Source organism: Trachinotus anak, unplaced genomic scaffold (genome assembly GCF_046630095.1).
Source record: "Trachinotus anak isolate AG129_WGS33_773 ecotype Australia unplaced genomic scaffold, CSIRO_AGI_Tana_v1 ptg000007l, whole genome shotgun sequence".
NCBI lineage: Eukaryota > Metazoa > Chordata > Actinopteri > Carangiformes > Carangidae > Trachinotus > Trachinotus anak.
Window position 1 is genome coordinate 6143173 of NW_027273858.1, and position 17213 is coordinate 6160385.

The 17213-nt window shown below is 38.2% G+C and overlaps 1 protein-coding gene across 2 annotated transcripts; it reads right to left on the reverse strand.

Moving 5' to 3' along the window:
* Positions 1 to 454: 454 nt before the first annotated feature.
* On the reverse strand, positions 455 to 17202 carry hhat (hedgehog acyltransferase). 2 transcript variants are annotated; one of them, XM_071480103.1, is made up of 13 exons: positions 17053 to 17202; positions 15355 to 15503; positions 15196 to 15260; positions 14824 to 14937; positions 14523 to 14717; positions 13197 to 13409; positions 12645 to 12822; positions 12087 to 12237; positions 10248 to 10283; positions 7435 to 7636; positions 6708 to 6852; positions 5364 to 5469; positions 455 to 2744 (listed from the first exon to the last, which is right to left on the reverse strand). In XM_071480103.1, the coding sequence occupies exons 2-13, from the start codon at positions 15473 to 15475 to the stop codon at positions 2633 to 2635; spliced, it is 1638 nt and encodes a 545-aa protein (XP_071336204.1). In that variant the 5' UTR covers positions 15476 to 15503; positions 17053 to 17202; the 3' UTR covers positions 455 to 2632. The 2 variants fall into 2 exon arrangements, with proteins under 2 accessions (XP_071336204.1, XP_071336205.1); XM_071480104.1 differs by lacking the exon at positions 5364 to 5469 and having other exon boundaries at positions 17053 to 17201.
* Between the last annotated feature and the right edge of the window lie 11 nt (positions 17203 to 17213).

Genomic DNA, 17213 nt, shown 5'->3' on the forward strand with positions numbered 1-17213 from the left:
AAGTTACTTCTGGTGAAACATTTTCATTTTATCCACAAAAAACGGTTGTTTTACTTCACCAATGACAGAGATGAATGACAGAATTAACAATATTTGTAAAGTATATTTCAAACTTTTATTTTGAATGACTTGTAGGTTGGGTCTTTTGTGAGGTTCTGTATTATTTCACTGTAAATTCACTGTTTTCTTTTAGTTTCTTTACATTTTACAGTATCTAATGGGAACAGAAGTAGATCAGATTATTTTCATAATAAAAAAATCAATAAAAAGATCAAATCTGTTCAAGCTAAAAATCTGATTTTGTGTCCATAAAGAAAGATAAAGCAAATGGAGGGTACTTTCACTTACACCTCTCTCAGGAGGCTAAATGTTTTACGAGCACCATAAATGTGTGGCACTAAAATGGGATGTAGGTCCACTCTAAAATTCAGAAACAAGATCCTTGAGAGCAATGTGTAGTTCTGTGCTGTAACATTTATAAACAGAAGTCCGTACAGTGACAAAAATATGAAAACGTGAGAAGTACCTTTACAGCACTGCACTAACACTTCATTTATATTATTACAGTCATCATCTTTGATTGCTACTGACAAGCATGCAGCACTGTGCCTTCATCATTTTGCCCCGTACATACAGGAAAGCAGTGTTAAATATCCAATTTACTGTCGCTTCTTTGTTTTAACACAGAACTATTTTTGTGGTCAGCTCTAGAAAGCTGCCTAGTTATGAAGCCCTTCACACAAACATATATGTATATATACATATATATGCACAGATTATATTGCAATGTTTAGATTCTTATGAGAGAAGAGTTTGGATTTGGTGTAAGGTTTATGTAATATGCACATGCCTCCATGTTCACACGTCATGTGATGAGAAATGTAACTATTTCAAGCACAATGGGAACTTTGTTATGGACTGTGACATACTGTGCTATTCATAATAAATATTTTATACATACTGTACCCTGTCTATTCTCTGTAGGCGCCGTGCAGCATCCATTCTGACCTGTGAGAATTGTAAGGCTTTGTGTTTTAGCTCCTCCACCAGTGATAAGGGCACTTCTCCAAGAAAGTGTTAGTCAGCAGGTGTTTTCTCCTGCTGATCATCTTACGTCAGATAAACCTCACAGTTTTGTGCTCATTTAAGAGGATTCCTCGCTGACCCCCGCTCACATTGATCCTACTTAGTGCCACAGATGTGATAATCCCGAGAACAGAAATCAGCTAATGGAACCAGAAGCACAGACTCCAGATTACGCAGTACTTTTAGTGTTTACTTACAAACACCTTGGTATTATAAGACTGTTTATTCACCACTAATCATCATATGAAACACAGACCTGTACAGATAATTTATTACTGATTGGGAAACCTTGGGAACAATCAGTTGTTGCAGGACATTAAAGATGGGACCTGAGGCAACATGCGAGTTTTATGTCAATGATGAATTTCAGTGATTCCACCTCTGACTTCAAATTCACTCATTCTTAAACTAATCCTCTCGGACGCTATATCCTGAAGCTGTTTGATTTCCTTATTGTGCACTGTGAATATTAAGAGGATCAAATTGTTCTTGCAACATCACACTTTCTAAGCTCAAAAGACACAAAAAGCACAGATAAGCTTTTTAAAGCAGCTTGATGCTAATTCCCAGAACATAGTTTACCTTTTAAAACTGCTGACAAACTAGTGAACCCTCACTGGTTTAGAGAGAAAATAATTTAAGTCAGATGGCAGCACTTTCGAGAACTTACCACCAATAACTAAACTGAATGAAACTAAACTAACTGGAGTTAAAGGTTTTTTCTCCCATTACATGAGTTCATCCAAACCAATCATCCCGGTCCTCATATTAACTAGATGATCTTTACTAGAGTTGCAAATTATGATAATTGTCATCATCAATTATTTTCTCTATAAAATATTAAAATACAGCGACAAATGTCTATCACTGTTTTCCAGAATTTGGTTTGATCTAACAAACTGTCCAAAAACCTAAAGATTTTCAGTTTACACGTGTAGTCTACAGCTTTTAAGCAATGCATCTATTAATATTAGTGTAATTCTACAGGGAAATAAAGACTGATCAGGTTCCTACTGCTCCATTCAGTCTTGTGTCTATAGACAACCTCTGAATACACAACAGTTTTTGCGGTGAGCTAAAGGGGGACAGTTAATGTGAAATTAGCATTTCTCCAGCTTACCGCACCGCTGAGCAATACCTTATCAGGGTCATATAGCCATGACAGATTCAAGGTCCATTTTTTTCCTTTACAGTTTATTAGAATAACAGTGATTCACTGCAGCTTAATGGGTAGAAAACATGCCTCAACACAGCCAAGGCAAGACATGATTTACACTAGCGATTGCCCTGAATTTATAGCATCACTTTCATTCTAAGTTTATATGCACTTATAATTTCCATGAAGTTCATACAAAATCTCTCATTGGAAAGAATCAACACTGATCATTGAAGTCCAAGCATACAGACAGATTTTGCCAGGTCCTGCAGGTTGTGCTCAGCTGCACTTCAGCCAGGTTAGGACGGGTTCAGTGGCTAGAGCCAGAGTCGCCACAGAGATGCTGGGTGGTGAAAACAGGGCACTGGACTCAGCAGGTTGTTCTGGTTCTCACTCTGTTACAAAGTCAAGGTGACTCATGGCGGGCGAGAAGTCCACTCTAGTCCAATCTGAGCAAAGCAGTAGAGGAAGGCCAGCATAGGTGGGGCCATGGTGGACCAGCCTGAAATTAAAAGAAAACTGATCTACTCATCTGTAACAGGGAACATTTAGATTTACAGAGAGGATACTGTGCTATGTACTGTGACTTGCATTCTTTTACAAGCGCTAGAGAGACAGAAAGTAATAGTACGGTCAATTCTCTCTGCTGTATTGTGTTGTGTTACGGTTATTTTCTTTTTCTATTTATAGCTGCTTCTTAGAGGGTCGAGCAGGCAGGTAACGACAGCTGTCTGCACCTCCTCCCCAACTGGCTTGGCTCCAGATTATCTCAGTAACCTGCACCTGCACCCACAATGCTTTTCAATGGTCTATTCTTTTCTATTCATGTCACAATCTAATTCACATACGCACAAGCTACTCTGTGCACAGCTGTACTGTCAGCTTCCTGTCTGCGGAAGAGAAAGGGTTTTTTTCATGAAAAATGTTTTTATTGTAAGCTGAAGAGAAGTTTTGTTTTGTGTAGTTTGGAAATTAGCATTATTTTATCGTCTGTATTTGTCTTTAAAAACAGCCTTGATGATGTTTCCAGTCAATGTGAGGTAATTATCAATCACATAAGGCGAAATCTGAATCATTTTCAGGCACACTTTTGAAATATTATGTAAATGAATTGTTGAAAGCATTTTAGCCAGAGGCCCTGCGTGCACCATGAGCAGTTGCACCAAGACGTCCCAGTGTTTTGTCTTTGCAGGTATGTACATTTCATTAACACCCTCAGTGTGAAATATCTTTTCTAACCAGTCATCCAGCCTGTGCAGAACACAAACAAACACTCTTAGCCAAATGTTATTAAGAGACAAAACTACTAATTACTAAGCCTTGGTAAAGAGATGGAGAATGGAAAAACTTAAAACCTATTTCCTCCAGTTGCATGTTACTGCGGCTCTAATCAAACAGTGCTGTAATTACACCAACTTCTTTTGCCACTTGATTAGCAGAGTGTGTCAAGTTCAAATGAGGTGAAAAGGCCGCTGGCAGAGAGGCAACTCAAGACTAAATATAAAGCTGATTAGTGATCAGAAGGACTGTGCTGCTCAGTGAAGTAGAGACTGACAACTTGTAGGCTCAGCTCCGTTTATCATGTATTATCATTAGACAGATAGAAACAAGGCGCAGCTCATGTGGGTTTTAGCAAACTTTTTTCAGCCTTTCTAGTGGCATCACTTTCTGTTGGTATATATCTCTATACTGGATGGATTGGCATGGAATTTGGTACAGATGTCCATGGTAACCAGAAAATAAATCCTGCTGAATTTCCCCTAACTTTTCCTCTGGCACTACCATGAAATTTACATCTGACGTTAAGTGAAACAAAACAAAATGCAAAACTAATGACATTCTCCTCTGTTTGGTGCTAATAAGCAACAGTAGCAAAATATGCTAAACAAAATCATGTTAGCATTCCAAATTTCTGTAGATGATATGATAATACTGTAAATTCTTTCAGCCACTTGTGAAAATCAGACATTGTGACAGACCTACAATGTACTCAAGTCACAGTAGTGTAATTATACTGATATTATGCCTAAAAAGACATAATATCTTTCTATTGAAGTAAAAGCTAAAAAGGAGGTAATTTTAAATATTTTAAGAAGGTCAGAAAGGGGTTTACAGTAAGTACCAGATTAACTTATTATGTAGGAAACATTGTTGGACATGTCAATGGCAGATTTAGACATGGGTGACATGGACAGCTGCCCAGGGCGGCATCTTGTTGGGGGACGGCATGAAAAAAGTGATATGAAGTCATGTGGATCGGACCGGGCGCTCCTAGTTTGAGCCGGCTTCTGCTTGCTGAGGTCTCCTCTCTCACTTGCTCTAAACTGCAACAAAATACACTTAATGCCTACAAATATAAGGTTCTTGATGACAGATAGTTCCGAGACAACAGGAGTTTTAAGTGACTTCTTAATTTAAACCATTCATTACAGTCATTATAATTTAATGTGATGATTCGTATTATTGAATTTATGGATGATAAAATATGAAACACTGCTTCTACTGGTACATTTAAAAACTCTGCGACTCTGTGACGTGAGAGTGATCTTACAGGGGGGCTATCAGGTGGCCACTTACAATTAAATCCTCAATAAACAATTACAGCCATAGACACACAGTGTGATTAGGAATTTGCTTTTCAACAGAGAGGTCAGAGTGCAATTACACTACTGCCTGCACTTGTAAAAATCCCAGACAGGCTGATTTAAAAGCATTGATTTCATGTTAATGAAGCAAACCACAACTCCCCCTCTGTGAGTTATCACACAGACATTGCAGACATAAGGAATGCCTTCAGCCATCTCTGGTGGATCCATCATATCTCAATTTAAAGTACAAACACACAATAACTCAGTGACCATGACAAAATTATGAAGCGGTTTGTTCAAAGGTCTGTTTAAAATCATGCATTGCCACGTTACATCTTTATTTTTAGTACTTTAATGGTCTGAATGAATCACCATAAAAGGAAACCGAGAATCTCCTCTGAATAATTCACAACAGAAAGGGTTTTTTCAAACACCCAGTTCTTATTTTTAGGTTTCTCTTAACTTATTTACACCAAGTCTACAGCATGTGTGAAAAGGGTCAGGAGTGCTAGAAGAAGCATAATGTTACGCACCGTTTGCTCTGAGCCTGCCAGGCTTCCAACAAATGATTACTGTCACAATAAAGCTTAACTGGTGACTGGACCTCTGTGACATAATCTGAGGAGTATATGGCGTAGTCTGAAGAACAAATACAGAAAAGGCTAAAACAATGACAGAAAGTGTGAGATGTGCAACAAGTTAAATGCTTTTCCTCTTGTTCAGAAGGGATTGAACACAGACTTTTCAAGAGATATAACCTTAGTCTTACTTAAAGCCACACAAATAAATATTTTTGTACTCACTATAGATAAAATGACTTTGTGTAATTAGAAGTGGGCCATTATTTTTAGCTTTATGGCCCCACAGCTTTACTGTTTCGGTTCTGTCTCATGGCTCTCATTAACCCTGTTTCCAGCAGCAGGGAGCTGTTTTTAACAAAAAGGTTCTGATAAATCCACTGTACTCTACCTGCCCCGCACCAAACAGCTGACAGGCAAAGTTAGCGCCTAGCTCGTGACCACAGTGGAGCATTTAGCAGCTAAAGAGCCAGATATTTCTTCCTGGATTTGGTAAAGTCAAAGAAAGAAACACAGGAAGAGTGAAAAATGGGCCAGAAACACAACCTCAAATAAAGTTGCTGTGTGTCTGCTCAGTGGTAAATAGGCTACTGTTTGCTAACACTAGGACCAACTATAAGATGTCGGCGTTGTGTTGAAAGCTTGTAAACACAACAGCTTGTTGTGCAGCTTCCAAGTGGCAAAAACTCAATTACCACTGCTTTAAAAATGAGTAAACCATGCATTCTAATTCAGCACAAATGAATAGTTCTAATTAACAAATCATATGAATTATTTGATGCTGTTGATGCATCAAAACTGGGCTGAGCTCTCAGCACTGACTCTGTGAAGTGAAGCTGCTTATCATGTGTAGACAGGCTTGCAGAGGACCTGCCATCTTGCTTTAGCTACCAAATGAGCCAAATAAAGACACAGGGAGCAAAACAGGGACTGGCACAACCATGAAGCAGATGTCTCTCTATTTGGGAGAGTTTGCCCTTGCAGATGCATTAAATGTCCCAGTATGACCACTGCCTCACTCATCCACTGAAAAAAACTGCTAAATATATAGACCTACAGAACAGCAGCATTTTTAATCACTGTATTATATTTTATTTATGATTTTATTTTCGGCCTATGTGAGCCGTCCTCTCTGTTGCTTTAGACATACTATGTTCAGCAGGAGGAGAATCTGTGCTGTCCTATAATTCAGCGTAATGACTGATGTTCCACACATTTATAAATGCCAGCTGAAACAACCCTGCAAAATAAAAGGCATGCACAAATCCTATTGAGTGAGTGCTGTGGAAGGCAATTTACCTTGAATGAAGACGCGCTTCCAGAAGATTCTGCCAACATGTATCCCCCCAAGAAACACCAGATTAGAGAGGATGAGCATGGCAGTGGAGAAGGCAGAGAGAAAGGCAATGGAACGCCTTTTCATCGCCGGGGAGAAATTCTGCTCCTGGGAAATCAGTAAATAAATAAGTAAATTGCAGGAGGACCACTAGAGATTTTCAACGTAAATCTGAGAAACAAAGAGCACCAAAGCACCTGGCTCTAATGAACTCTGTGACCATAAACTAGGAGGATTACACAGTATGCCATCAGATTTGATTTCTATTTTCAGAACACAAACCTTCTCGCCAAGGCTAGAGGCCAAAAAGCAAGAACAGCCTGAATGAATCCATTGTTAATGTTCTCTCACATAATGTTGTGAGTGTGACAATTTGATGGACCAAAATGTCCAAACTATTGGAATCGTATGCCTCCGAGCTCATCAATTACTTTTATCGATGCTACACAGAAAATTGATCAGGAATCGTTAAGGGAATTGATGAAGAATCGGCCCAATAAGAATCCACGATGATATATGTATCCATAAAATCTTATTAATTCCCATCCCTAATTAGATGTGACGTGATCCATGATCCTCCGGGCAGTCTCTTAAATCAGATTATATGACTCCAGCATGTCAACATATGTTAACTGAACATCCAGTCAATGGAATAACCAGGAAATTGCATCTATTGGAATTCAAACTTACAACAATGGAGTGAATAGAGGGTGAAGCAAAGAGAGACTTCAATCCGTTTTCCACTAGAACTCCAGCCCAGTTCATCAGGGCCCAGTATTGTAAGTAGTCATGGCCACCGTGCCAGAGACAGACAAATCCAAACGCAAGGCCAGTGGATAACATCTTGTAATGGGGGCCGTGTTGTGAACCTCCCAAAGGCACATAGATGTATCTGAAACATGAGCACATACATGAAAAACTAAGCACTTCAATGCTATTAGAATAAACAAAGTGTTACAGTTGTTTAAAGGAGATTATAATATGTCCAAGTAAAAAAAAAAGCATTGAAAGAAATGACAGAGAGAGAGACAATTTAAGGATTTAATTTTTGTTCTTTAGCAGGACAGGGATGCACTGCAGCCATTGAATGGTGCAGATCTAAAACAAAAAAGGATTCAAAATGGCACCGCAATGCAGCAATGAGTTGCAAAGAACATCTGTCACAGAAATTATCATATGATGCTCATTGATTTTTAATCAAGTAAACGTTGCTCTCCAGGCACTCCAGCGAATATCAGTCCTGCTAAAGATGTTAATAATGCTGCAACTGGGTTAATGATTCCAAAGTGGTTCCTGTGACTTGAACCAAACCCTTGATACATTGTTCACCCACTGTCTTGTTTTGGTTGGGTGAGGTCTGGTTTTAGCATTTTGGCTCATAAACTGAGGACAGACATTTAAATGAAATTGCAAAATTTTCTCATCAAAAAATTAAATAAATATCTCTCATGAATGTGATTTTACTGTGGTTTAAATGAGATTACAATGTGTGTGATATAAAAACAGCTGTACACTCATGCAACAATCAGCCCACTTGATGTGAATGATATCCCTTCAATCAGTAAAGCATGTTGCACACGCCGTGAAGAAAAATGGTCTCTGATACTGTGAGAACCTCGTCTGTCTCAGAGGTACAGAGGGTCTCAACATGCAACATCGGTCCAACGCACTTAGAAACAAACATCAGCTTCCATCTAGTGTTGCTGAGCTGGGAACTAATTATCTCAGCCACCCTGTGGCTAATCAATGTTCCTGAAAGATGAGCCAGCATTTTCTGAGCCTTAAATAGAGTGGCCAGCTTGGCCATATTGGAAGACGAAAGTAGGTGCAAAAACAGATGGAGAGGTACTAGTGTTAGAGCCACAGCAAGCTGAATACCTACACATGTTTATTATCTATCCATCTGGTCAAATTATTTAAATGTAGATGGATTCTAAACAGATGTTAATCAAAATATGATAATGTTGAGATATACATTAATACCTGAATAATCAACGTGTTATGTAAAACCTGACTGCTGCAAGCTGACAGTGAAAACAACAACAAACAGGCTTTAGAGACTGACAGTAGCAATTCAGTCTGGCAGCTATTATTGTCTTATACAGACACACGAACAGAAAAAGGTTGAATGCTGACCCTTACCCAACCCAGTCCATGCCCCCACTTACTTATTTACAACTAATATATCCCCGGATTTGGGATCAAGCACTCCTTCTCATATACAGCTGCAATAACTCCATCAAACAACCACTAAGAGCTGTTTTGTTGGCCAGTAACTGTGTATGTGTGTGAAACAGAGAAGCTGAGACACACAGTCGTGTACAGGAAGGGGAAAGCGTAGTGGAATGGCGAAGAATGAGCCACTTAGCTGCCCAGGGAGACGGGGTGTCAGTGAGTCATGTAGAGCACATCATTTAACACCTACGCACTCATCTAGCCCTCTTCAGACAATTTCAACAGAATTTCAGAACTGCATTAAAACCTCTTTAAAAGCACTCTCACAAGAAGGAACGTAGGGGCATTGTGTCATGGGTATCATTTTGCATCTGCAGTAGGATAATTGCAAGTGATGCCATTAAGCAGGAGAAAACAATTTCCAGTGAACACAGATTAAAATAGAAACTTGCATTTGCAATTTAAATTCTGGGATCTTAAGCAAATTAATTGGAGCCACTTTGACAGTCTGATATCCCATATTTCATTTTAAACTCATCTTCAAAAACAGATGTACACGTATAACATCACACGTACCAAACAAACCAAAAACAGCCAGTCAACACAAACACTAATTAGCAAACACTAACCAAGACAAGGGAACGTTTTCACAGAATATCACAGTGCAGTTTCTGACAACCGTGCAACTGTAGTGTTGCCTTAATGTAGCAACCTGCGTCTACCAAGCGGACCATAAACTCTCAATAGGCTGCATTCAGCCAAGTGTGTATCATTAGCAGACAAACTAATAGTGTGCTTTGTCCAAACTACAAGTGAGCAGACACATAATGCTCCCATTACGAATGCACATATTAAACAAGAAGGCATTTCTCCGGGGTAGAGGAACAGTAACACAACAGAGGAACTATTCACCAACAACATGCAACCTCATAATCATGAGAAAGCCTACATGCAAATGCTTCATCCTTGTCCATTATGTTGACACACACGGGCAGGCAGCTGGAGAATGGCACCTTTTTTCTTTTTTTTCTTTTTTTTATAAGGATATTGAACTGACAAGTTCAATACCCCACAGGAAATGAGCTCTTCACAGTAAGTGTGCAATAAATAACAGATACAGTGTGATTAAACACATGCTATTCCAAATATTATAAATATCTGAGAATAAAAGGATAGATAGACAGATAGACAGACAGACAGACAGACAGACAGATAGATAGATATTATTTGATTTTTATTATTTGATTTTTATTATGATGACATTTCACATATTTAGTGCACATTAACATCTGAATTAGTCTGTCCACCGATCATGAAGTGCCTCTTACCTGATGAGCCATCGATACAGCCCCTCGTCAAAGTGCCTGAGAGTGAACAAAAAAAATGTAAAAAAAAGAATATTTGAATCACAAATTTACATAATAATATAGCACTAACACCTGAGCACTGGGCTTCATATAAACCGAGGCATGTGTAGTCTGTATGATGCTTGTGTGTTTGTGTGGCTGCTCTCTGTCATTAAGAAAATTAGAAAAGGCGTTTTTCTTTTTTATCCTCTCTCTCTCTCTCTCTGTCTATAAAACCGGAGCTGTTTGCTCAGTGATGTCGGTGGACAGCTTTATGCATTCCATCAATGTTGTCAACATTGGCCAGCTCAGCACACACAGGCTGGATTGAAGTGCATCAGTGTCAGCACATTGGTCGAGCTGGTCTACATGCCGTGCATTTTTACTGTAAAACCAAAAACACAGCCTTTATCTCAACTTCCTGTTGTGCTCTAAACCAAGGCAGCATTTCCTCATTGTCATTTACGTTGAGGAGCAGAGTGACACTCTACACCCACTGCTAATTTTACGGTTTCATCATACAGTTTTATTGTATATTTTGTATTTAACTGCATTATTGTTTAAACCTTGTTCAAACACTCAGTTGCCAGTTTATTAGGTACATCTGGCTAAAAGTTATGCAGTATAATACAGGTCCTGCAATAAAACCTCCCTTCACAAAGGTTTTAATGTTCAGTTGGTGTTGAAAGAGAGGTGTGAATTCAACTTTATGTTTGGTCTTGCTATTTGATCTAATTTTCCCACTCTGTATTTATTTCATTGCCTCATGCCTGCCTTTTGTAAAGCACTTTGTACATGCTGATTTTTACAAATGCTATGTAAAAAAACTTTATTATTACTACAATTTTTGAGACTTTTTCTTTGTCTGGAGGTGGTGTGCATCCTGGAGGCCCTCAAAGCTAAGTAGCAAACACAAATGCCACTGTAACACAAAATGTTCAACACTGCATATTATTATATGCTTGAATGTCTTGAAATATTGGTGGAAACTTTGTTGTCTTTAGCCATTTTTATATTTTAAGTCTTGCTGTTTAAGGTGTTTTATCCAAGAGTAACCAACACTGCAACAGGAATGTTCATTATCTTGTGCAATTGTGACCCCTTCAGCATGAACCGGGCATAGTGTTTTCCTTTGCATTGTAACATAAGTGTTAAATAAGGTTAATAAATGAAGCAGTCATCATGGCATTTAAGTTCATAATATCAATTTTTTGTGGGTTGGGTGTGACAGAAATAACTCATCATGAAGTGTTTGTGAGAGACTAGAAATCCATACTGAACCATCACTGAACCTTAAAAATAAATATCTTTCTTTTATGTTATTATGCTAGACTGTATAATATACTCATTAACTTGAAATTGTCAGATCACATTTAAAACTGACACACAGGTGTAACTCACTTTTTATATTTGGTGATTTTATTTCATTTTATTTTGTTTCATGACTTATCTTAGGAATGCATCTACAAACCTGGATTTATTTAGGAAAAAAAAGCGTAAAGATTTGGTCTGCAAACATCGAATCAGTCCCACTGAACAAATCATTTTAGATGAAAGAAAGATATAATATTACTGGTGCAGAGGTGACCTATTGTTCTGATTGCCACTAATGACAGAAGATGAGACAATTCACTGTGCCCAGTCTGAATCTGATTGCCAAAGCACAGTGTGCCCTCAAACCACTTCACATAACATGTACCTTTTACTCAAGTACAGCAGGGATGCTAGCTTTACCAGTCACAGGACTGTTAAGGAATTCAGGCTGTGAGACCAGTATAATACTGTATTTATGGTGTTATGGCCTCCACTGTATCATCTTACCTCCACATCCCTGTGAAACTGTACATGATGCTGACACAAGAAGGAAGCTTTGGGGGAACTAGATTGTCCAAAGTAGCCAGCATGGAGGGAAGGCCAAAGAGTACGAGATACTTCACATAGAAGAACTGGACGAGGGCCAGGGCCAGACCACCTGTGAAGTGGGGAAAAAGGTAGTTTTCAAACAACTGTTTCTTATTTTAATGATTAAGGAAAGACTTGTAGCTTCCAAATATCCAAGTATCTATAGACTACAGCAGCCACTTGAATAAATGGCATATACCTACCAAAGCTTAGACCTCCAAGTCAAAATGAATATGTCAAATACAGACAAAATGACACCACACACATCAGAAAAACTGGATTTTGAACCGAGAGCAATGAGTAAGTCAGTAATCAGCATATCTGATGGAGTTTTAGAATCAACTAAATCCTGTGGGAGTAACATGTTTTCAAATTCTGCATCTTGAAAACATGTTGTTGTCTGTCTGAGTGGCAGGGAAACATTAAAGCTGAAATTATTCTGTGCATGAAAGCCAAAAATACTTAATAAAGACTTACCCAAGGCCCAAGGAGGAAGCATTTCTAAGTAAGTCTCATTAGACTGGATGGAGTGCATGTACATTACATGGATCATGTATTCTGCAATACACCACCACAGTATGATCCGTCCTGATCTGAGCACCAAGTAACTGGTAGCAGATTTGTCCCTGTCACTCTCCTCAGCAGACCTCCGCATCTGCAGGTGGAGAAAGTGAGCATGTTGTTAACAGGTGCTGGATGAATCTTCACTACCAAAAGAGCAAATGCCATGATTGTAATAAAAGAGCTAACTGTATGAACAAGTATAAATTAACTCCTTTGCATGAAAAGGTGCAGAAGAGATGTGGAAGTGACATTAAGACATCCAACCAAATATAAGGCAGATATTTCTCCACAAATAAAAAAAAAAAAAAGAATTTAAAAATCCCCACCGCTGATGTGCTGTCTACTACATTTTTAAAAAGGCGACCTGAGATCACCTGCACTTTGGAGCAGTAATCAGCTTTGGCCTCCAGAACAATAACAAAAAAAGCAGTTTGCTTCAGGAATAATGTCTGCTGGCTCTCTTACCTGCTCAATGTAGTCTTTGTATGTGATAATGGGCCCATTGTAGAAAAAAGGATGATAGAAGGTGTATGAAAACAACCAACAGAGCTGCACAACTCCACCGCGGTCCAGAGGGCACCAGCAATGCTCCAGGCTGAAGCTGATGAAGCGCAAACCACAGACAGCAACACTGAAGAGCAGCAGATAGTACTCCTCCTCGGTCTTGTACCAGCCTCTCTGTGAAATACAGTGGGAAGGCCAATTATATTTAACACGTTTCTGGGGACTCCATATATAAATAATGACAGTCTGACAGAAATGTCAGATTTAGATATACTTAAAAAATCACTCTTTACCTAATGAGAACATTAGCAGATCACAGCATATTTTGGACATAGGACATGATTATGAAAATTTGTCAACTCTTCCCAAATACTAATAAACATATGCTTAAGATGAATTTTAATGAGGACTGTTTAACAACCTTGCCAATGTAATTGCTTTAAAATCTGTGCTTGCACCCAGGTGCTTGATGTGTCAGATAATGTGCAGTTAAAGGGTGTTTTTAGAGGAGGATGTATTTTACACTATCCTATAATTCATGAAAAAATAATAATACTAAGACCCAGTTTCCATAATACCCAGTGATGAAATGAATGAAATTAAGTTCCTAAAATATTATTTGGTCTGTAATTAATTGTGTTCATCATTGAGTTGTATTAAATAAAAGACAATTTTGTAAAATCTCACTTTGTTGTGGTTATTATTTCATTATCACTGACACAAATGTGACTGTCAGTATCTCTCCCACTGCTTCTCCCACTTTCACATTCCAGTAGGAAGATACTGAGCTTTTCTCATCTTTTAATCCTCTGGAAAAACTGGAAATTACCTTCTAGATACAGATGCTTTCAATACATTCACTAAAATTTTTAAAGAAATAGAGTAATGGAGCTGAGTGGCCAAATGGCTTCACATCCCTTTAGTATCTTGCGCCCTCTTGTGTTCTTTGCAAATATGACATTTAGTAATTCTAAATTTTGAATTTTTGTACTACAACATAAAAGAAATGATAAGTTCATACATTGCAAGTGAAGTCACACAGCCTGCTCTGTGTAGGTAATGGCTGCAGTCAATGTTCAGCTCTATTAGCTTATTAAGGATTATGCATTATTTCTGTTTTAGAACCACAGTCAGATACACACTCCAATGGAGATGCTGGCGTTAATTTCCATGGCGTTTGGTGGTCCAGCAAACGGCATTTAAAAACATATTCACTTTGAACCCTTTTAATGCAAGATAAAGATACCCTTTTAAAACCAAGAACAAGTAAAATCCAGGTAAACCCACCTGGACCTCTTGAAGTGGTTGGATGTGGAGTGTAGAAAGCAGCAGCAGGTTACAAGCCCATGACAAAGTGGGTTTGCGCAGTTGAGCCACCGAAAAGGACAGACCCAGATGTACCAGCAGCACACTCACACCTTTAACCCCCAACACGGTGCTGGCTGCTAAGAGGCCATATATCGTGAGTGCTGGAACCCTAAGCTGTTGGAGAAAAATGAAAAATGTGTCGGATTGAAACATCAACAACACATAATAGCTATAATTGACTGTAACTTAGAGTTACAGCACTGTAGCAGCTGATTCCTACCTTGGGGTAAAAGATGCTGGTCAATCTTGAAGTGATGCCATGACCAGCCAGGGTCCATAGTAGAGACTTCTTTGCCCATTCAGTCCAGAAACTCCACTCAAAGTCTGATGGGTCCTGACAGAAACAACTAACTTTAAAATACACCTAAGCTTGTTGAAAAGGGGATATTAACTGTGTGATGAGGCCCTAGTTTTTCAATTAACTGAAATTGAAACAAAATTGAAACAAGCTTTTTAGAGCTTTTCAGATTCTATGACACAAAACAGCTTACATTAGGACTGAATTTAAAACAAACTCAAGTTTTCAGTGAGATGCAACATAAAGTTGGCTCAGATTTGGCTTTCAAATTCAATTCAATATAAAAGGACTTACCCTTTTAAAACCCTTAAGAAGGCCTTTTTCCAACTGCAATCCTCTTGCTAATCCTGCTTCATGCTCTGAGGTACAAAAAAGGAATTCACTTCAGTTTTTCTGTAACTTTTCTTCTCAATTCACTGTACAAACATATCAATATCTGTCCATCTACCTTACCTTTGGAGAACCGGTGCAGTTGGTAGAAAGAGTACAGATGTGAGCCAAGGGACAACACCCAATACACAAGGATCTCTGTCTGTGGCAGGGGTGCCAGCTGGGCCTTTGATTTAGATGTCATCAGGTTAAATCACTGTGCTATAGTGGACCTGAAAAAAGTGATGGAGAAACACAGACACACTTAATCAGGTAATCAAATAAGTAATCAAGCAGTAATTAGCACTAATGTTAAGTTGCTTAAAATTTGATTACAAAACATACAATTTATGACGTGGATGTGAACATTACTTATTTAGCTCTAGTTTTTAACATGTCCGTTTTCCAAAAAAAAAAAATCTTTTTGAGGGTAAATGAAACTGTCAGAAACTGAAGAACACCTGCAGTGATTTCTTTACTACATTAATGGTGCTATACCATCACACTGTAGCACCTTAGTTACACTGGCTCATGAAACATTGAAATAAATTACACAAATATAATTGTATTAGTTTTTTGTTTTTCAAATCATATTCGGAAACTGTGGGAACACCCCTCATCATCACACAACAATTGTGGTAGCGTTATACTTGGTTGTGGTAGTTTGATTCTTTTCATAAATATTTTTATATAATTTTCATATAATATATTATATAAACTGCTAAATGGTGCACAGCTGCTGACAGCACAAGCAAATGGCAACAGAAACCTGTTCAAGTTTATTATTATGTATTATTTTCATTGTACTGACTGAAGTACGCTTTGTGAGGTAATGCTGAATCACTATTTTATCCTTTTAAAGCAAAATAAAGATGCTCTTTCAAAATCAGGAACAACTATATAATCCAGGTGATACTTCTTAGTAATTCTCAAACTTAATTTATGGTAGCATATTTATGGGCTTCAATGCTTTTTATAACAAGTTTAGACTGTGCTGTAAATTGCTGAAATGTATGAATTTAAAAGCTGCAAAAATTGTACAAATGTATAGACATGGATCATACTTACCTTTCATCAAATTGGGAACAATCTATGTTAATTAATAGATTTGTTGTTTATTTATTTATTATTCTCTGATATTTGCAGCACATGTGATTTAATTTGATAGTTTAATATGTTTGTTTTTTCTCTTGCTATTAAATCTTAAGTTTAAACTCAAAAGTGAGACAATCAACAGTTGCAGCAGCAGTGGTGGCAATTCAGGTAGGCTGCTTTACGAACACGAGAAAAAAAGGCGCACCCTTTAACTCCAGAACTTGACTGAGAATCATCATGTTTTTAAGTTTTCTTCAGTATCAAAATAATTCGGTGATAGTTGTCAGTACAGCCAATAGTATGTAGCAACCAGGAACAGACAATAGCAAATTCGGCTTACATCATTTCCCAAAATGTCAACAAATACAGGTTAAAAACGAGGCGATTGGGTCGCTTCTACAGTCAAATCGGGTTACTTTTTGTCAGTCAAATCTCGCAAAACGGCCGGGCGAACGGGTAAAGTAAACACCAAATCAGGTAACGTTACTTCCCATCATCAAGTCATTTGAGGTTATGATGAGACCGCTAACCAAGTCTGCAGGTTTGTACACGCGTTCGGGCTCATTTGGCCATTTGTTTTATTCCCACATTGCTGAGTTACGTGAAAACTTAAGCTAACCTAGTAGAATGACAGTTAGCTAACGTTAGCTAAGCAAAGCTAATCATTCAAACAAGTTGCAGTGTTACCTAATAATACTGGGCTGGTGTTCATTGCGTCGCTGTAAATTGGACTGTAGGAGCATAACGCCAGTACATTCAGCTTTCCAACATTCAAAGGTACTGAGCTCTCCTTCTTTTTCCTTGTTTTTATCAGAGCATGACCGCCCCCAACTGTGCCGGAGGTTTTA

Excerpts from the sequence above, each read along its gene's own strand:
- hhat (XM_071480103.1), bottom strand. The coding sequence starts at position 15,475 with ATGACATCTAAATCAAAGGCCCAGCTGGCACCCCTGCCACAGACAGAG. Across the intron at positions 13,410-14,522 it reads AACCACTTCAAGAGGTCCAG|AGAGGCTGGTACAAGACCGA; the intron begins GTGGGTTTACCT and ends TGTATTTCACAG. Across the intron at positions 10,284-12,086 it reads AGTTTCACAGGGATGTGGAG|GCACTTTGACGAGGGGCTGT; the intron begins GTAAGATGATAC and ends GTTCACTCTCAG.